We start from the raw sequence: 22,344 nt of genomic DNA on the forward strand, positions 1-22,344 counted from the left end.
GCAATTTTTTTAGACAGGTGTAACATGTAATAAACATGGACCCCCCCAAAAAATGTCACAAAAAAAATGCATGCAAAAAATAAAGTGCTTATACTGTCATATTTTTTTACAAGTAAACAAAAAACACCAGAGCCAAATTCATGTGTGAAAAGGGTGTATTAGACTGGCTGATAGTCTGCCAGATCATCACTAACTAGTGTTCGTATGAATGCTCGTTAGGGATGATCTGGCAGTGTAAAACTGCTGCCAATTACCTGATGAAAGAGCAAACACTCATTCATCGGGCAATTCCAATCTTTCAACAGATTTTTAAAAATCATCGTTTGCCAGTGGCAGATCGTGCTGCGCAATCATGATCTGCTGCCGGCAAACAGCGATCAGCATGGCGACGAGGGATGGCATTAACGATCACTTGACCCCATACTGAGGAAGAGATTGCCACCATTACGTACAGCAGTCTCCTCCACTAACGAGCAGGCGATTGTCTGCAAGGAACGCTTCCTTCCCAACAATCGCTTGCATAATCTGCCTGTCCAACACAGGCTTAAGTACCCTAACAGTTCGCTTGAACACCAGTTTTTGGCACAACCTGCACAAGATTAGTAAATCTCCCCCCAGGGTCTCAGGTAGATTCCACAGAAACTCAGTGAAGTGAAATCATTGTTCAAACGACATTGTTAAACTCTTGCAGATGTTTATTAAAATTAACAGATTAGTTTTTAGATTTTTATACAAAGAAATAGATCTTTTAAATTAAATACATTGTCACTCTTGCTTGTGATTAACCTCAGTTAATATAAAAATAAATGTAATTTTTTTGCCATGTTCCTTTTTTTTTTGTGTGGGATGGATTTATGGCCAAAAACAAAATTAATGTGTATAGTGACTGATGACAATCCATATTTTCATTTAGTCAGTCCAGTTTGTGAATTAAATAAGATACTCAGGGACAATTCATTTAATTTGGAACTTTAAAAAAAAAAAAAATATGTGTGGAAAAATCTACAGTTATGACATCTAGGCACTTTGTCCTAATGGAGTAGTAAAAATTGCTGCTGACTGGACGCAGTGGTAGTTAGTCTCTCTGCCCCATTATTACCCCTATAAGAGGTCTTAAAGGGAGCCCATCAGCAGTTTCATGCTGCCTGAAATACCGGCAAACTCCCCCTTTACAAATAATGTTTTATGATCTAAGTTTTACTCTGAAATGCTGCGCCATTTCAGAGAGAAGATAAGAGTCAGGCTAGGAAAGAAGAGTCTGCTCGGCGGTTTCCCACCAAGGTCTGCTTGAGCGATAGGTCTCTCCCTATTTGTGTATGCGGAGAGATCAGTCCATCGAGCGAACCTGGCCAATGGCGCAGCCTTTCAGAGGTATACTCTGACCATGAAACTGCTGACGAGTTCTCTTTACTCTAGAGCAATGCCAGCATACTTCTTAATTTCTAGGAAATGAGGGCTCCACCTCCGACCCCTATGTGCACCAGGGTTGCCAACCATCCAGAAATTTCTAGATAGTCCGTAAAAATATAGAGAACCTTTTTCCGGTGTCTGTGTAAAAAATAAAATAAAAATTTATGTGTATGATTTTTTTTTTAGGCTAGTTGTACCTGACTGGATTATTTTGGTGGTAATTATAATTTTTACAGCTCACAGTAAATGCTGGTAACCCGGTGTTATCAGTTTATAGACTTGTATTACTTATAATATTTATCATTCATTATGTTATTTTTTTTTTATTTGTCCAAGAAAACGTTGGCTCCCTGCGATTTTGGGATAAGTTGTCCAGAAAGAAGAAAAATTCTGGTTGGCAACCCTGGTGCACACCATCCTTAGTGGCATGCATAAGGCATGCTGGGACATATAGGGCCAGATTTATCATTACACATCTTACTCCACTTTCTCATATGGCTAAAGTCAGTTTTAGCCAAATCAGATTTATGATCGGCCCTTTAAGACTGTAATAAATGTGGTTTGACGGTAGCGGTTTATCTGTCAGCAAGCAGCTTTACAAAAGTCACACGTCTTTACGAAAAAGTTGCATGTTCTTTTAAAAAGTCGCATAAGATAAGCATGGTCCGCACTGGAGTGATTTTCCGCTTTTTTTTGTGACTTTTTAAATTGTCGCAATAGTAAATCTGTCTAGAGATTCATTTACATAAGAAAACACGCCCACTTTCAGAAAACTGGCAAGCATAGCGCAGAGCCAATAAAAGCCACAAATTTTTGCACAGTCTAAGTAATTGCGCAAAAATTTGCGACTTTCACTCCATTATTCTGACTTGAGCTAATGATAAATCTGGCCCATAGTCGTCTCGGTAGTTGGAGTAGACCTGTTGCTGTGATCTTGAGAAGACTCTATAGAAACAAGACTAGAGAAGACCCCTAGAATCGGTTCTATATACATCTGCAGTACAGTAATATTTAATTCATGAAAAAAAAAAAAAAAAAAAAAAAAAAAAAAAAGGGATGATATCTGGCTTATGATGGTTGTAAAAAAACGTACATTGCTAAGAGCACATAGGTTTCCAAAATGCTGGAAAAAATAATAAAAAAATAAGGTGCAGCACCAAAACCACATGCGGTACTACAGGGCCAGAATAGCAAACCAGCTAATTATAATTAAAAAAAAATATAAAAAAAAAGATTTTTCTAATTGGAAAATATTTAATCAAACACCAAAGTGCAAATTTGGGTCTGAAGTTGGTGAATTTGGAAGGGAAATACATTAACATCTGCACTGATGACTTCATTTTTAACACAAATAAATAGGAGGTGCAGAGGATACTCTTCAGATTTGTCAGAAGATCATTGATCTGATGTGGATTTTGCCGTTTTGATACCATTTTGTGGGTTAGGTCATGACAGCTGCCTGATGTTTGGTGTCCCTTTTGATACTACTTTGTTTTGCCCCTCCACAATATATAGTGTCCGGTGCTGCGATATAGACGAGTAACATCTCCACATAATCTGGTAATTATATGGTGGCTCGCTTGTTTTCAGCCACAGTTCCTACAGACATTTGCATTGCAAACAAATAAAAGCAGGTTTGTCCTCTTTCTTTTGCATTCAGGTCTGAACACAGTAGCTAGTTTCTCTTTATACAGAAGGTGGTTTTATGCAAAGAGGCTTACAGGAAGCAAGTGACATCTGCACTGCTCGTCCCTGCTGAGAAACTGTGGCCAAATACTGAACCATCGTTACCGAATAGCTGAAATAAGCAAGAAAATCTGATCAAGAAACTAGCGTCAAGATTTCACCCAGAAAACCAAGACAAATGTAGTCTGAAATGAGAAGCAGCATTGTGTGTGAATGAGTAGGATATTCTGGTCCGTAAACCTAAAGTGCACTCTTAATGGACAGAATTCTGCAAATGGTGGCATTGGCCTCATCATGTCATTCTGGCACCTTGAAGCTAAGCAAGGGTATAGGAGAGCAGAAGAAGAAGAGGGCTGTCAAGTTCATCATGTATTAAAAGCGAGGGTTGCAATAAAATAAATTCCCTGGTTTCAAGTCCCCCTTGATGTAGGATAAAAAGGTGGCGAATATAGAGCTGTAACTGTGGTAGTTAAAAACTTCTGCAAAGAGTCTGTCGCTAGAAAATTAGGAGGGGCTAGCTGCCCCAAATTTCATGCATTCGGTTCCACATCCTATGCCTGTGGTCAGGGGTAAAGCAACGTCCAAGCACAGACTCTGTTTCCTTGATGCGCCTTTGGAATCGGCACCGGTCCCGGGCAAACTCCTCCCAGTGACCTTTGCGCTCCTCTTCATTACAGATATAGTATACGGTGACTTTGTCAAAGAAGGTCACCTGAAAGAATAAAAAAAATATGATGAGAAACATACACAGATGACCAAATACAGCACTAACAGACATCTAGAAAAGGGCCGTGATCATTACCATAGGACAGTGATGGCGAACCTATGGCACGGGTGCCAGAGGCGGCACTCAGAGCCCTCTGTGGGCACCCACACCCTGAAAAAAGTATATGGTGTACCAATATGCCTTAGACTTTTCCTGCCATTCATCAGCGCAGGGCGCACTATGAACAGCACAGGCAGTGCACTGAATGTAGGCAGGCTATTGTAGATAAATGATAAAGTACATGGAAGATATACTACATTATACTGTAGCATTCAAGGTAAATTGCTGTGTTGGCACTTTGTGATAAATAAGTGGGTTTATGTTGCAGTTTGGGCACTCGGTCTGTAAAAGGTTCGCCATCACTGCCATAGGAGAAGGTTATTTTAATTGCCTTTTACATGATCCACAAGCATATCAAGCAAACATAATATAGAACATATACATTTATGGTTTTATAGGATACAGACCAAGCCCCCATAGTCCAATTAATTTGAAGACATTTGCTGATGCTGCCTAACATTTCTGGTATTCTATTAAAGAGGACCTATCTGGCAGTAGGACATGTTGAGGAGATGTCCTCGCACTTATTTCCCAATGGGCTGCTCCATTTTGCCCCCATTCTGGTTTCCTGCCCTGTATGCTAATAGGTAGCATCGGTACAGGGAGAAGGAGACGGCCATGTTTCTCAATGGGCATCTCCTTCTCCCTGGCTGTAGCGATGTCCAATCGAAGTGGAGCACGTCAAAGCCAGGGAGAAAAATAAATAAATAAAAAAATCTTCTCCCTGGGTGTGACGCGATTGGCCAGCTTACAGCCAGGGAGAAGGTAATGCCCCCCTTGAAAAACATGGCCGTCTCCTCCTCCCTGTACCAATAGTATGGATTAGCATACAGGGCAGGAAACCAGAATGAGGACATCTCAACATGACCAACAGTGCCAGGTACTTATATTGTAATGTCAGGACCGGTGAAAGGTCCTCTTTAAAAGGTGTTGTGCTACTAATAACACTTATTACCTAACCACAGGACAGGGGAAAAGTGTTTGATCTGTGGAGGGACCAACCTTTAGGACTCCAACCATTAAAAAGAAAGGGGGCCGTAAATGCCGCTAATCTGTCCCATGACGACACCTTTACACCGGCTGCATAAAGGGGCCTTAAGACTTGATGCTTCATGGTAGGTGACAAGGCACTAGAAGAAGCCTTATCAGTCTACAGCTAGCCCATATGAGCCGGTGGGTGTAGAAGTGCAGAGTCACACTAACCCACAGATGACATATCTTTGCGAAACAAATGCTGAGTAATTGCTGAATTTTAGCTTAATTTAACCCCCGTCATTCCTCACTTATTTTCCTTGTTGACCAGTACTTTCAAAAGGCACACATTTTGGCCCAGCAGATGATGCCTTTTACATAGTCCCTAAACGAACACAACAACACCTACATCAGGCATGCAGACGGTGACATTTACCACAATTATGGATTTCTACTATGCAGGAAAAATATAATTTTATATAAATATAGCCATAAATTATCTGGAATACTAAGAATAAAACAAATGAGTCGGTAGCGCTAATAGTTGGTAAAAACACAAAGGAGCGTTTTTTTTTTTTTTAACAAAGTGCTTTCATATCCCAAAAGGGACGACTTTGGTGTTGTATTTCCGATTAATCTAAACGTGTGATTTTATTTTCTCTCTTGATTGCATATGTGCCCATTATGCTACGCGTTGCCTCCCTATGGAACACCAGGTCTGTCTTCCAGTTACATCAGCCTCATCCCGCCGCGGGTTTTGAGTTTCAGTCCTTTTGCATCAGTCTGCGTCTTATCTCTTGGGAAACCATTACCAGGGATGCTACGATAAGGCTCTTAAAGATACAATAATAACTCCAACAAGGAGCCATACTGCCAGCCTGACATAGGAAGACCAAGAAAAATCAAACCCTGGTAGCTACTGAACTTAAGGTGACCGAAAAACCCAACTTAAGGCCTCCTAGACATGTATTATAACCGTAATAAGGCACCCATATAAAATCGATGGGCCCATTTTATACAGTGTGTGGTGTAAATGCGGAAAATTATAGTTTGTGGCACGAGACAAACCTAAAAATACAACTAATAAAGTGGTTGTTCCAGCTCAGCCTTTCATGGCCAAGACGGGAATAACCCTTAGGTTCATTCACACGTCCATGTTTGTGGTGTTGAAAAGGTGGTCAGTGATGCCTCCATGATGTCCGTGATGAATCCAGGTGTCTGTTTTTTGCTATCCGTGTTGTGTCTGTGGTTTCCACAGACCCATAGACTATAATAGGTGTGATGGATCCGTAAACACGGACAAAATAGAGCATGCTTCCGTGCTAAAAAACACGGACCGTGGTAATAAAACTGATGTGTGAATACACACATCAAAACTAATGGGTAAGTGTGCCGTCTGTGGAGAACACGCGCAAACGTACCTGCAACACCGCCGTGTGAATTTAGTGGGTGGATTTACGGACACAGCGTGGTTGGCTGTGCTATGCTGAGGAGCCGCTCCCATTCCCTGCTATGGGAGTTAAGGAAACAGCGGAAACATTGCGGAACGGATGTGGACCCGTTCATACTAATTCTTCTTAAATTTGGCCTTTCGTACTCCAATAGACTGATTTAAGGGGCAAATTTCTCCACAATACAGAACTAGGCCGCACATAAGGCATCTACACTCCCAAGTATCTGTATGAAGTAGTCACTGGCTCCACAGGTTTGAAGACAATGTGTGCTATAATGTGTCACATCACAATTTACTGCTAAAATAAACCAGTACCATGATAATTATATCACTGAACAAGTATGGGATGAGCCAACAGAATGCAATACCCATTAGTCACCCCCACATGACAAAGCCTTTACTGCTAGGCCAACACTAACAGCATGTACTGGAACAGCAGTGACAATAAGGTCACACCTGCTTCAGCAGCACTACCAGAATACTATGCAGTAAATTGTCACTTTCCAGCAAGTTTTAGACCCTGTGAATGGTAAGAGAAATGCAGCTTATCTTTATGGAAGTGGCAGCTGCAGATCACCCCGTACCCATCTAGATACCCTCACACCTTGCCCCCAATCAGTGGGTACTACTCAGTGCTCTAGGATCTCGGCTAAAGATCATAGTTGGTAGAGGGCTTTTGACTCCCGCGCTGACATTTCAAAGGAGGCCACGTTGTTTCTGTCCACCATTCATTTCAACGGGAGAAAGCGCTGAAGAACGCAGAGCAGCGGTTAAGAGCCGCAGCCACTCGGAGAAGGGAAATGTCAGAGTGGGCGTGGCTTTAAACTGATCTTCAGCACCACCTCTCATTGAAATGAATGGGAGTCAGAAACCATCCATCCGCCTCTAAAATGTCATCATGGGTGTCAAGATCCAACCACCAAAACGCTGTGTAATCGGGCCCTAAAAACGATTGAAGAAATGTCTAAGTGGCCCTTTTATGTACAGTGTTAAAACAGTTAAAAGGATGAAACAGCCGAAGGCGATTCGCATAATACTTAGTTTGAATACTGTACTGAGCGAGTATAGTATTAGAATGTACTGGCTCCTATGAGCCGAAGTTCGCCTAGAGACTTCGCATAATAACTTCATAAATCAATTTCTACTGTTAAAAACTTTTCCCAAACTCTGGTTCTGTTCCAAGGAACCACTTGAATCCACCTGTCCACATAACACTACCTGTGACATCAGAAGGGGGACATGTGCCATCAGAGCTGGTCAGAAGAGCAGCCATAGGCTTCGGGCCTACAACATCAAGCGATCACGTCCCAGCATTAAAGATATAGTGACTACATATTTACTACTATACACCGAGGAACATTTAATAGATGCTTCTGGTACGGGATAGCAACCAACAAAAAACTGGCACTTAAAGGGAACCAGTCATCAAGTTTATGCTGACTTTACTGAGGGCATGGTTACGATCACCCTGTAATCCATCAGTAGTGGTCGTGTTTGCACACTATAGAAAAAAGTAACAGTATTTCTGGTGGCCGACACCGTGGGAGCTCACACAGGCTGATGCTTTTTCCTATGGTATACACGACTGGTCACCGCTGCTGGATTACAGGTTGGTCGTAACCATAGAAATGAGCAGTGTATAATGTGATGAAAAAAATAATAATCAGCCAGCAGAGGAAGCAATATGGACAATCATAATACATTAGTAAGTGGCTTGTATTAACTTTCTCTACATAATAAATGCCATTTGCTGAAGTGAGACAACCCCTTCAAAGGGAACCCGTCGTCAACTTTATGCTGACCGTAACTGAGGGCAGTATAAAATAGTGACAGAAATGCTGATGTCAGCGGTGTGCCACTCATGAGCTAAAAGTAAGTGGTTGCTGGGTCCGCAACACACCAGCCCGGCACCCCCATAGAAATGCCTATTCTTGTCCACAAGCTGCGGACAAGAATAGGACATGTTCTATCTTTTGCGGAGCCGAAGATCGGGGACGCGCTCCGCAATTGCAGATGCAGACAGCACACTGTGTGCTGTCCGCATCCATTCCATCCCTATAGAGAATGAATGGGTCCGCACCCGTTCCGCAAAATTGCAGAACGGACGCGGACACATTCTGCGGACGTGTGAATGGAGCCTTATGCTGCTTTTAGTATGGGCAGCATAAAGTTGATGACAGGTTCCCTTTAATACACTAAGTTTTATGATAAAGAACATGAAATATGACCTTTACAGTGACGACATCTACTCTTCAAGTGTCCATTTATAATTCTAGAGAAAATCTCAACTCTAAGCAAAGGCCAAAAATTACAAGATACATTACCGGTTACAAAAAAAGCTCTGAACTTCCTACAGCAGGAACTTATGTAGGTGGCCAGTTGAGAAACACCTAGACAGATCTCATGGCCTTCAACACATCTTATCAGTGTAAAATTTCCATACAGAAATACACGCTGTGCAATTAGTGAGTCAAAAGGTAAAAATTCCTTCCTTGCCAAGAATGAAGCAGTAACCTAGATTTAATAGTCCATCGGCATTACTCACATGTTCCTAAACATGACATCAAAAGTTATGCAAGCATTTTGGGCCTAATGATTATTTTTTGTAGACATCACATTACTCAGTAAATTCGAGTTTTCAATCTATATGGGTTACTCATGACCAACTCAATCTTTGATCCATCACAAGAGTAGACTAATGGGGCCATCAGGATATGGCTCTAAAAAAGAGGAACTCTGGGAACCACTAGAAGGCCCAAAAATAAACATAACTAAGTCACATCCATTTCTACTATGGAACAGCTGTCAACATACAAACAGCCAAAAACAAAACTGCCATTGAGCTATATATATATATATATATATATATATATATATATATATACACACACCACATAAAAACTTTCTGACCACCTAGTGCCCTAATATGAGATGACACACAGGACATATGCTATAGAAAAGGTACAAGGCCTAACCAATTGCTGAAAATGAGAAAGTGCAAGACATAATAAACTGGTAGTCAAATGAGATATACCTTTTTATGACCAACATTGGCACTTTCCTCCATGGACACACCGTGCACCTTTCTCAATCTTGAGAGCGAAGAATCACTGGGGTGAGAGGATACAGTCAATTCACAACTTGAGGAGCTCATACAAATGACCTCTATATGTTTGGTGGCAGCTTCAGTGCTCTGTCTTTTTCGCACAGATGTTTGTACCGAGGCATTAAAGAATAAGGGGTTGTAGGGGTCTTCAGATTTGAGGAACCCATTCCATAATTTTAAGTTTTCCTGTTCATCAGCAATAAATTCATCCTCGCTATCACTGTCTGACACTGCATCACTGTCAAACCATGATTCTTCATCATCAGAAATGACAGCCTGGTCCTCAAGGTGGGAATTCACTTCCACAATAGGACCAGTTTGTAAACTAGCAGTAAAGTTCTGTGGATTGTAAGGATCGGCCCTACAAAAAGAGTTCAACAGTACAACATCCTCAGAGACAGGATCATCTCTTTCTGAGGCAGACAGTGATCCTTCACTATCAAATCCATCATCGTCATCATGATCATCATCCTTATCCCAATCATCATCATCTTCACATGAGGAACTAGGGTCTTCCTCATCATCACTCACGAATGTACCCAAAATATAGCCAATATGTTTATTTGTGCACACAGGAATAGTGGGGGCATGGATTTCCTCCTCCAGATCAGAGTCCATGGTGTCACTGTCCTGGTCATTTTTGAGACCTTTCACCACAGAACATGAAAGTTCTGTAGACACATGAGCACCATCACTATTCCACATTGGTTCATGGATTTCAGGAGGTGAAATACCCTCTGACTGGAGGTTCTGTTTTATAGCCAGACACTGCCAATCCTCCAAACTGTGATATCCTTGGTCCTGATCTGGGCTGGGTGGATATTTATTCTGGATGTTCCCCAAAATGTATGGCTTTGGAACCAGCAAGGAAAGAGCGTGACAAGGTCTGGAATTAGGTTCAGTACTTGTAGGTTCCCTGGCACTGCTCTGGTCTAAATCAAAATATGACAAGCTGTCAGGGCATATGATCTGATCTTGTCCATCATACCAGTCAGATACAGGCAAATCTAACTTTTTAAGAGCATTTTGCTGATTTTGTGCCGATTCCTCTTGCTTGAGCTCAGTGGTTGGGACATCTTGGCCCTGGTTCTGCTGCAGGAACCACAGCCTCTTGTTTCGGATATGTTCAATTTCATCTTTGGACTCCTTTTGACTAGAGGTTTCATCAAGATCTTCTTTGCTCTGAAGATTGGGTTCGCTTCCTAGATCAAGCCAAGTGAACACTCCACCTGACCCAGGGTTAAAGATACAGGACACCATCCCAACAGAAGATGAGTGTAGCTTCTTCTCACCTTCGACATCACATTGTCCACTCTCTTTCTGGGTTTTGTGGTAGCTGAAAGAGGAATTGTTGACAGAGGACTTACTATGACAATCATCTTCTTGGTCAGGGTCTACAAGATCTTTCCAGGTGCTCAGCCCTGGCTCCCACAATGCCTGCATTTTGCTGTGCCAGGTGCCCAATTCTTCTAGAGCAGTGTCCCAGGATTCTGGCTCCTTGCTGGAGGAAACATACCCTTTCCATGGACTCATGATTTCCAGATCTGATTTCATGGCAGGAGAAAGAAGTTCCTTCCAAGGACCCAGCTCTTCCAGACATTCTTCCAGCTCCTCCCATGGCCCTGACCGCAGCCCAAGGGCTTCGAGCATCTCGGGCAGCTCATCGGGGCCAACCGATTGGTGCACCAACCAGGCAGAGGGCAGAATGGAAAGGAAGGACGCTCCAGCTAGTCCCATTAGATAAGACCAGGCAGCCCCCAGCAGCTGGAACACACGGTACTGGAGCAGGCCGTGCAGGAAGCGGCCTAGAAGGGCCCGGAACCCCGGAGAGGACGTGGAGTCCCGATTGGCACACATCAGGCCTCGCTTGTACAGTCCCAGGGTGTCGCAGAACAGAAAACCGCCGCCATTAGGCTCTCCGGTAGCGATGGCGGCTACGACACCGGCCTGAGGTCCGACACCGGAGTCTGTCTGACAGCTGGAGGAGCTGAGAAGGAGAGAGCGTAGAAAGGGCGGAGGATCCCACGCAACATGGCGCAGTGACGTCAGAGTGGGGCGGAGCTTGTATGAAAGGGGAAACTGCGCATGCGTTCCCAGGAGAGTGTCCGCCAGTTTTAAAATGTGTTTGGCGGGATCAGGTTACAGTGACGGCCTCCTGTGTGATAATGAAAGCGAAGGCGCCCAGGGTGGAGGTTGCTATGAGTCTGCTCTATGGATTTCACCCCTTAAGGCCTCATGCACACGACCCTTGTTTTCCATTCCGCAAATTGGGGATCCGTTATCCGTTGCCGGGGTTTTTTCTGTTGTGTTTCTGTGTGTCTTCCGTTTTTTTGGTTAAAAAAAGTGTAATTTTAATATCCCCACCCAGGATACTAATTCTACAAAAACGGACGTGGACGCGGATGGCAGACAGTTGTGCATCCGCATTTTTGGCGGTCCCATTGGAATGAATGGGTCCGTGAACTGTTTTTCGCTGACAAGAATAGGACAGGTTATATTTTTGGGACGGACTGGAACCACGGATGCGGATAACAAACGGTGGACTATCTGCATTTTCAACGGCTCCATAGAAATGAATGGGTTCGCATCAAAAACGCTAAAATCGGCAGGACGGACGCAGAAACAAACAGCGGCCGTGTGCATGAGGCCTAAGATGCACGCAAATACTCTGAGACCCCAATGTTTCCCTGAGAGTGACCCTTTTATGGTAGACACATTGGGGGGAGAATTATTAAAAGTGGTGCAAAGGAAAACTGGCTTAGCTGCTCTTAGCAACCAATCAGATTGATAGTTTCATTTTCCAAAGAAGCTCTGAAAAATGAATGGTAAAATCTGATTGGTTGCTATGGGCAACCTACAATCTACATCAAGCCTCATGCACATGTATCTCCCGTATCTTTGTCCAATTTACATCCCCCATGTAAGAACATTGTGTAGCATCTTTTCATCTGAATCTATATTCTATTATTCCTCTGTTATTCCTACTAGAAGTTTTTGAATTTTCCATCAGTCAGCAAAAAAACATTCAACCGGAGGTGACGCTATCTAGTCAGTGCTGCCAGTGTCAGATCGTGCAAGGACACATCCCCAACTGGTGACCAACTTTTGGACCTTTATTGCAGACTTCTTGAAATGAATTAATAAACTTCCAGCAGGAATAATAGAGGAATGGTACAATATAGAGTTATATAAAAAGATGCTACAGCATTATTATTACATGGGGAATGCAAGTAGTTTACTGTAACTAAAACAGACATGTCAGAAGAGGGGACAGGGAACAGGTCATCGGGGTGTGTCCCTGCAGTCTAATGCTAGCAGCACTGATTGCACAGCATCAGACCCCACACGCTTGGTATCACCCAGTCCTATATTTATTCACACATTTCTTGTAGCAATAAAAGAGGAAAATATGGGATACGGGCATAGTCACTTGTACCTCTCCAGCCAATGACGGGCCTCAGTGGTGATGTGGCCACAAACAGCATTTCACCGCTAAAGTCAGTCATTTGCTGGAGAGGTGCTCCGAGACCGGAGGATGGGGACAGCGAGAGCAGCACGGAGCAGGAACGTAGGAATCTTCTGTGTCAGGGACTACACTGCAGGAACTGGTTAGAAATCATTTAAACTAGGAAACTCCTTTAAAGGGGGTTCTGCAGTTTGTTTAAACTGATGACCTATGCTCTGGATAGATCATCAGCATCTAATCGGCGGGGGTCCGACACCCGGGACCCCTGCGGATCAGCTGTTTGAGAAGGCAGCGGTGCTCCAGTAGCGCTGCGGTCTTCTCACTGTTTACCGCTGGCCGAGTAACGTCACGACTTGTATCAACTGGCCTGGGCGGAGCTAAGCTCCATTTAAGAGAACGGAACTTAGCCACGCCCAGACCAGTGATACTAGTCGTGACGTCACTGGCCCAGCGGTAAACAGTGAGACGGCCACAGCACTGCTGGAGCGCGCTGCCTTCTCAAACAGCTGATCCGCGGGGGGTCCTGGGTGTCCAGAGGATAGATCATCAGTTTAAACAAAGTGCAGAACCCCTTTAAAGGGGTTGTCCGGGTTCAGAGCTGAACCCGGACATACCGTTATTTTCACCCCGGCAGCCCCCTGAGCCTAGCATCGGAGCATCTCATGCTCCGATGCGCTCCCGTGCCCTGCGCTAGATCGCGCAGGGCACAGGCTCTTGTGTTTTCAATAACACACTGCCGGGCGGTAAGTTTCCGCCCAGCAGTGTGTTCGGTGACGTCACCGGCTCTGAGGGGCGGGCTTTAGCTCTGCCCTAGCCGTTTTACTGGCTAGGGCAGCGCTAAATCCCGCCCATCAGTGCCGGTGACGTCACCGGGGTTCCTGTCAGCCCCATGGAGAGCCCGGTACATCACCGGAACTCAGAAAAATGCCTTTGCCCTGCGCGATTTAGCGCAGGGCAAAGGAGAGCATCGGAGCATGAACTGCTCCGATGATCATGTCAGGGGGGCTGCCTGGGTGAAAATGGAGGGATGTCCAGGTTCAGCTCTGAACCTTGACAACCCCTTTAAGTGGCAACGTTTCCTTCCTGCCTTCTATTCACAAATAAGAGCTTTACTTCACTGCAGAGGACGGCGCTCACTGGTTATTACCACCTCCTGCACCACCAGATATACTGTAGGTGCAGTGTAATAACCAGTAAGCACTTTCCCTGAGGGCTCACGCACACGGCCATTGTTTTAGTCCGAATCCGGATGTCTTGGATGCAGACCCAATCACTTCAACGGGGCCGCAAAAGATGCCGACAGCACTCTGTGTGCTGTCCGCATCCGTTACTCCGTTCTTTAAAATGCAGAACACACATTGCTGGTGTTCTGCGGACCAAAAGGAAAAGGTACGGTCGTGTGTATGAGGCCTTACTAGCCAGGAAAGCACTTATTGGTTAACCCTTTAATGAGCAGTCACTTTTTTGTTATTATTTAGCGCACACGGTTCAAACACTTATAACTTTTAACATTTTTTGGACTACCAAAATAACTTTTGCAGCTTTTTATTACATAACACAGGGCTTTTTAATATATATTTTTAGTTTTATTAGGGGGAAACTGTAACTTTTTATTCAAACTATAGCTCATTATTTAAATATGCAAATTATTATAATTAGTTCCCTATATGTTTTGGATCATTTTAGTATACAATATGTATAGTTTCACATGAATGGGGTTATAATTGTAATGGTTTTGGTTGGTGTGGGCGTTTTACAATTTTTTCTTTTTTATATATATTTTTTTATATATATTTCTGCTACAAAGAGACCTTTGGGGGACACTGACTTCTTATTTTCCTTTTATTTGTATTTAATTTATTTTGTATTTCATATTTTTTTATCATAACTTTATTATTTATTTTTAAAATCAATTTTTGCCACATAATATGACAGTGAACTATTTTATTTAGAACTTTTTCCTTTTTATATTTTTTTATTTTATTTTTTTTATATATTTTTACAGCACTGTATAACCCCCAAGAGGTCTTTAAAAGAGCTCTGGGGGACACTGCCTTTTTTTTTTTTTTATTGTGTTTTCAATGTTTTTCTTTTAAACTTTTAATATATAGATATATATATATAGATATATATATATATATATATATATATATATATTTGCCACATGATTTTTCCCCAAAAGGTCCCTTAAAGTCCTTTGGGGACACAGACTTTTTTTTTTGCACTATTTCCACTGTAACTGGAGCATCCAAAGGATCCCCAGTTACAAGGAAAACCAGCCTGCTGAGGGGGGCTTTGTACAGGGCAGAGCTGGTGAGGCTCTGCAGTCCTCTGCCCCTGACACTCAGCGATCACGTGATCGCCGGGTCTAAACTGCACAGCGCGCCGCTCACCTGTGTGAGGAGAAGCGCTGATACACTGCTTCTGCCTTCTCCTCGGGTCTCGTGCTGTCTCTGCTGTCTCGGACCTGTCCTGCTACAGCGCAGGAGCTGTAATCTTGCAATTGTGCGACGCTCCAGGCAGAAACACAGCGCAGGAGCAAGATCTGCTGTGTTTCTGCCAAGCAGGACGGGGGCCGCAAACCAAGACTCTGGGGGCCGCATGCGGGCTGCAGGTTGTGCATCCCTGGTTTAGAGTAATCTAGGAGATTGCATGTACGACATATATTAGAAAAATGTGTAGCATCATTTTTAACTTTAGCAATGACAAGTATGCCACAAAGTCCACAGAGCAGACCTAAAGATACTGCAAATGGAGAAATGAAAGACAAGTTACCATCCGCAGCTAATCTTATGGTTCTGACACATACACTGTAAATATATATATATATATATATATATATATATACACACACACACATTTCTATCCAGTGCACCAAGCTTGTAGCATTTGGAGCAGATGGTAAAGACACACGTATATTAGTGTATTTACGGTAACCCTCTCCCTCGCCTTGTCAATGTTGCATCAGCCATGCAGTTACTGCGCATGTGCAGCCCATGTGCTGAAGTTCACCAAGTACTGTACATGTAAAACCTGATGTGTAGGCTGGATGACTACTATATAACTAGGTCACGTGTGCTGCACATTGCCAGGGTTGTGCCACATACCTTATTAAACACCTCTGTCTCTAGTAATATCATCAGTGTGTATTATAACTGAAGGGACATGATATACTATGTGGATATGTTGTGTATTGTACTGTACATTACTGCAGTATGTATACATTACTAACAGTACGTTACAGAAAAAGCTTCAAATGCGTTCTGCAATTCAACTGTTTCTGTAGATCCTATTCATCTCTATGAAGAGCAGAAATGCCCCATTACCAGTTCTGCGACATAGAACGGGCATTCTGCTACAGAACAGGTTTAAAAAAAAAAAAGACAAGGATGTTTCAGTTAATCAATGGTAGACAGGAAACACTGCATTCCTCTTAAAAAAAAAAAAAAAAAAAGAGGTTCTGCAGCTGCTAAGATGTATAATGTACCCTATGGTATAAATGATAAAAGATATTACACGTCACCTTGGAGTTTCGTGACTTGTACACTGGCGCTTGAAAGTTTGTGAACCCTTCAGAATATTCTATATTTCTGCATAAATTTGACCTAAAACTACATAATATTTTCACACAAATTCTATAATTAGATAAAGAACCAAATCAAACAAATAGGCCTGGTCATTTATGTATCGAGGAAAATGATCCAATATCACAGTTCTGTGAGCGGTATGTGAACTCTTGCTTTCAGTATCTGGTTTGACCCCCTTGTGCAGCAACAACTGCATCTGAGGCCTCTTTTACACGAGCGTTACACATTTTCTCAGGATCTGTTCAGGAAAAAACGGATGGTTTTGCATGCAAGTTCAGTCAGTCTTGTGTGCGATTGTGTTCAGTGTTTCAGTTTTTTCTATGCAGGTGCAATCAGTTATTAATGCGTTTTTCACACACATGAAAAAAATAATGAAAAATAACAATCTACATCTCTTAGCAACCCACCAGTGAAACACAGATTACGTACATCCAGATGCAATCCGTTTTTCACTAAAGCCCCATTCACTTCTATGGAACCAGAATATAGAACATGCTGCGAAATGATGCATAAAAACCCAATGAAATAAATGGGTCAGGATTTATTCTGGATGCTATGCACTGGCTTCACGCATCGCTCCCTGACTGAAAACTCACTTGTGTGAAAGAGGCTTAAGGCTGGTTTCACACGTGCGTTGCGGGAACACGCGTGAGTGCAAAACATTGTAATGCGTTTTGCACGCGCGTGAGAAAAATCTGCATATTTGGTACCCAAACCCAAACTTCTTCACAGAAGTTCGGGTTTGGGATCGGGGTTGTGTAGATTGTATTATTTTCCCTTATAACATGGTTATAAGGGAAAATAATAGCATTTTTAATACAGAATGCATAGTACAATAGCGCTAGAGGGGTTAAAAAAAATAAAAAATAATATAACTCCCCTTAATCCACTTGCTCGCGCAGCCGGCATCTCTTCTGTCTTCTTCTTTGATCTGTACAGGAAAAGGACCTGTGGTGACATCACTCCGGTCTTTTACCATGGTGATGGACTATGTGATGACCGGAGTGATGTCACCACAGGTCCTATTCCTGTACACAGCAAAGATGAAGACAAAAGAGAAGCCGGGCTGCACAAGCAAGTGGATTAAGGTGAGTTAAATAATTTTTTATTTTTTTTAACCCCTCCAGCACTATTGTACCATGCATTCTGTATTAAGAATACTATTATTTTCCCTTATAACCATGTTATAAGGGAAAATAATAATGATCGGGTCTCCATCCCGATCGTCTCCTAGCAACCGTGCGTGAAATTCGCACCGCATCCACACTTGCTTGCGGATGCTTGCGATTTTCACGTAGCCCCATTCACTTCTATGGGGCCTGCGTTGCGCGATAAACGCACAATATAGAGCATGCTGCGATTTTCACGCAACGCATAAGTGATGCGTGAAAATCACTGCTCATATGCACAGCCCCATAGAAATGAATGGGTCCGGATTCAGTGCGGGTGCAATACGTTCACCTCATGCATTGCACCCACGCGGAAAACTCGCTTGTGTGAAAGGGGCCTAAGGCGTGAGGTGAACACTTTGCACCCGCACTGAATCCGGACCCATTCACTTCAATGGGACTGTTCAGATGAGCGGTGATTATCACGCATCACTTGTGCGTTGCGTGAAAATCGCAGCATGTTCTATATTCTGCGCTTTTCACGCAACGCAGGCCCCATAGAAATGAATGGGGCTGCGTGAAAATCGCAAGCATCCACAAGCAAGTGCGGATGCGGTGCGATTTTCACGCATGGTTGCTAGGAGATAATAGGACCCCATTAAAGTAAATTCACTGCATTATTTTCCCTTATAACATTGTTATAAGGGAAAATTATAGCATTCTTAAGGCACATTTTACTAAGCATTCTGTATTAAGAATGCTATTATTTTCCATTATAACCATGTTCGGGTCTGGGTACCACATTCAGTTTTTTTCTCACACGCGTGCAAAACACATTGCACTCGCGTGGAAAAAACTGAACATCGGAACGCAATCGCAGACAAAACTGACTGCAATTGTGTGCCTACTGGCGCGGGTTTACCCTAAACGTATCCGGCCCTCACCCGCGACGGCCGTGTGAACGAGGCCTAATGCCCCTTTCACACAAGCGAGTTTTCCGCGCGGGTGCAATGTGTGACGTGAACGCTTTGCACCCGCACTGAATCCTGACCCATTCATTTCTATGGGGCTGTGCACACGAGCGGTGATTTTCACGCATCACTTGTGAGTTGCATGAAAATCGCAGCATGTTCTATATTCTGCGTTTTTCACACACCGCAGGCCCCATAGAAGTGAATGGGGCTGCGTGAAAATCGCAAGCAAGTGCGGATGCGGTGCGAATTTCACGCATGGTTGCTAGGAGACGATCGGGATGGAGACCCGATCATTATTATTTTCCCTTATAACATGGTTATAAGGGAAAATAATAGCATTCTTAATACAGAATGCATAGTACAATAGGGCTGGAGGGGTTAAATAAAAAATAATATAACTCACCTCAATCCACTTGATCGCGCAGCCCGGCTTCTCTTCTGTCTTCATCTTTGCTGTGCACAGGAAAAGGACCTTTGATAATGTCACTGCGCTCCTCACATGGTCCGTCACATGATCCATCACCGTGGTAAAAGATCATGTGATGGACCATGTGATGAGCGCAGTGACGTCATCAAAGGTCCTATTCCTGTGCACAGCAAAGAAGAAGACAGAAGAGAAGCCGGGCTGTGCGATCAAGTGGATTATGGTGAGTTATATTATTTTTTATTTTATTTTTTAACCCCTCCAGCCATATTGTACTATGCATTCTGTATTAAGAATGCTATTATTTTCCCTTAACCATATTATAAGGGAAAATAATAAAATCTACACAACACCTAACCCAAACCCGAACTTCTTTAGAATTTTAGAAGCAATTTTAAAATTCTTTAAGAAAATTTCCAAAACCCCAAACCAGTTCAGTTCTGAAGTCACTTTGTGGGGTTTACATAGTAGAAACCACTGAAAAAATTACCCCATTTTAGAAACTACAGCCCTAAAGGTATTCAAAACTGATTTTACAAACTTTGTTAACTCTTTAGATGTTCCACAAGAATTAAAGGAAAATTGAGATGAAATTTCTAAATTGAACTTTTTGGGCAGATTTTTCATTGTAATACATTTTTTCCTGTAACACATCAAGGGTTAACAGCAAAACAAAACTCAATATTTATAACCCTGATTCTGCGGTTTACAGAAACACCCCACATGTGGCGGTAAACTGTTGTAAGGGCGCACAGCAGGGCACAGAAGAAAAGGAGCGCCGTAAGGTTTTTGGAAGGCAGATTTTGCTGGACTGGTTTTTAGACACCATGTCCCATTTCAAGCCCCTTAGATATCCCTACAGTAGAAACTTCCAAAAAGTGACCCCATTTTGGAAACTATGGGATAAGGTGGCAGTTTTATTGCTATTATTTTGGGGTACATATGATTTTTGATCACTCTACATTAGGGCTGCAGTAAACGATTATTTTAGAAATCAAGTATTCTATCGATTATTTTTTACGATTAATCGAGTATTCTAATAAGAAAAAATGAATTAATAGACTGTTTTCCTTTATAAAAACTCACCAGACCCCCTGCCATCAGTCCCCAACACCCTTTGTTCTCCCCCAGTGCCATCAGCTCAGCAGGGATAGTGCACACAGTGATGTCACAGTGCAGGGATAGTGTGCTCGGTGATGTCACAGTGCAGGGATAGTGCACACAGTGATGTCACAGTGCAGGGATAGTGTGCTCGGTGATGTCACAGTGCAGGGATAGTGTGCTCGGGGATGTCACAGTGCAGGCATAGTGCGCTCGGTGATGTCACAGTGCAGGCATAGTGCGCTCGGTGATGTCACAGTGCAGGCATAGTGCGCTCGGTGATGTCACAGTGCAGGCATAGTGCGCTCGGTGATGTCACAGTGCAGGCATAGTGCGCACGGTGATGTCACAGTGCAGGGATAGTGCGCACGGTGATGTCACCGTGCAGGGATAGTGCGCACGGTGATGTCACCGTGCAGGGATAGTGCGCACAGTGATGTCACCGTGCAGGGATAGTGCGATGTCATGGTGAGGGGATATACCCACATCAGAAACTAAAAGGAAACAAAACCCAAACCACGCTGAACCAGCCACTAACGACAGGGGGTGCTCTAACACCCTATGCTGCCAATCATCAGCCCCTCTAAACAAGGCCAGTGAGCACTACTACCCCTATCATCCTCTGGCCATTCCGGCACAGGTGACACAGCTCTAACTAGAAGTCCATGCTCCACCCAACATTCCCGCTGTCACATGAGAAGAAAACAAAATTAAAAAAGCACATGATAAGCGGTGGTCTGTTACAAATTGTATGCTTTGGTGTCTAGCAGTGTGAAGTTGTGTTGCTATATAAGAGGCATACAGTATCTATAAACCCAAGAAATAAAATTAAAAAAAAAGGTGTTTTCTAGGGGGAGAAAAAAAAAGTTCCAGAATACCATAGGCTAGAAATGAAAAATAAGCATTGCTCGCCTTCACCAATTCCCAGACACTGCTGTTCTGGTGCCCGCTGCTCTCCACTTCCTGGTTCTGGCTTGACACACAGCGATGCAACCGTGGACCGCCTTAGCCAGTGATTGCCTGAGTGGGAATTTCCCGTATGTTGAGCTGGGACTAGGGACCAGATGGGACCGAAGCATCAGAACAGCAGAGGTGGGGAGATTGTGAGAGTGAGTAAGGCTAGATTCACATCTCCTGTTCACTACAATGGGATCCGGCGGGTTTCCGGCATACAGTGTACTCTGGTAGTCTGCTCCTCTGTGGGAACAGACTACAGGAGTACAGTGGTAAACGTGTTATCATAGGGGTTCTCCGTGCTGGGACACACATGGTGAGCACTAATCACACAGTGCCCCTCCACACATGCAGCCACTTACCAGCCTTCCGCCGATAACCAGCAGCCAGCAGTTCTAATCTGTACCGCCACTCACGCCCCGCCTCCTCCGCTGCCAGCCACTCAGCACACAGCGTTGAGTCATAGTGCGCGCTTACGTGCACTATGACCTGACGATGTGTCAGGATCCAGTACAGCGCGTTGCGGGCCGGCGGGTGACCACGGAGCGGTGAGCAATAGCAAGCGCTTCACTCCCGCTCCATGGTCACATGACACAAATGAATCCTCGATGCAAAAAATTTGCATCGAGGATTATTTTGTGTCGAATTACTCGATTAAATCGAGTAATCGTTTCAGCCCTACTCTACATTATGTTTTTTGTGAGGCAAGGTACCAAAAAATGGCTGTTCTGGCACAGTTTTCATTTTTTGTTTTTCACAATGTTTATCTGACAGGTTAGATCATGTGCTATTTTTATAGAGCAGGTTGCTACAGACGTGATGATATCAAATATGTCTACTTTCTTTGTTTCAGTTTTACATAATAAAGCATTTTTTTTTTTATTATGCTTTTGTGTCTCCATTTTCTGCCGATCGTTTTATGCAAGGGCTCGTTTTTTGCAGGAAGAGTTGACCTTTTTATTGGTAACATTTTTGGATACATATGATTTTTTTGATCATTCATTATTACACTTTATGGGGCAAAGTGACCAAAAAATGACGTTTTTACCTGAGGAGTTGGATCATGTGATATTTTTATAGAGCTGGTTGTTACGGATGCAGCGATAATATGTCTACTTTTTTATTTATTTCACTTTAACACAATAATAGAATTTTTGAAGCAAAAAAATTATGTTTTAGTGTCTCCATATTCTGAGAGCTTTATTTTTTTTAAAAAAATTTGCCCGATTATCTTAAGTAGGATCTCATTTTTTGCGGGATGAAGTGACAGTTTCAT

At 43.1% G+C, this 22,344-nt stretch overlaps 1 protein-coding gene across 1 annotated transcript; it reads right to left on the reverse strand.

The window, feature by feature from the left end:
* Positions 1–2,433: 2,433 nt before the first annotated feature.
* On the reverse strand, positions 2,434–11,473 carry PPP1R15B (protein phosphatase 1 regulatory subunit 15B). Its single transcript, XM_044288409.1, has 2 exons — positions 9,382–11,473; positions 2,434–3,808 (listed from the first exon to the last, which is right to left on the reverse strand). The coding sequence occupies exons 1-2, from the start codon at positions 11,308–11,310 to the stop codon at positions 3,611–3,613; spliced, it is 2,127 nt and encodes a 708-aa protein (XP_044144344.1). The 5' UTR covers positions 11,311–11,473; the 3' UTR covers positions 2,434–3,610.
* Positions 11,474–22,344: the final 10,871 nt, after the last annotated feature.

Source organism: Bufo gargarizans, chromosome 3 (genome assembly GCF_014858855.1).
Source record: "Bufo gargarizans isolate SCDJY-AF-19 chromosome 3, ASM1485885v1, whole genome shotgun sequence".
NCBI lineage: Eukaryota > Metazoa > Chordata > Amphibia > Anura > Bufonidae > Bufo > Bufo gargarizans.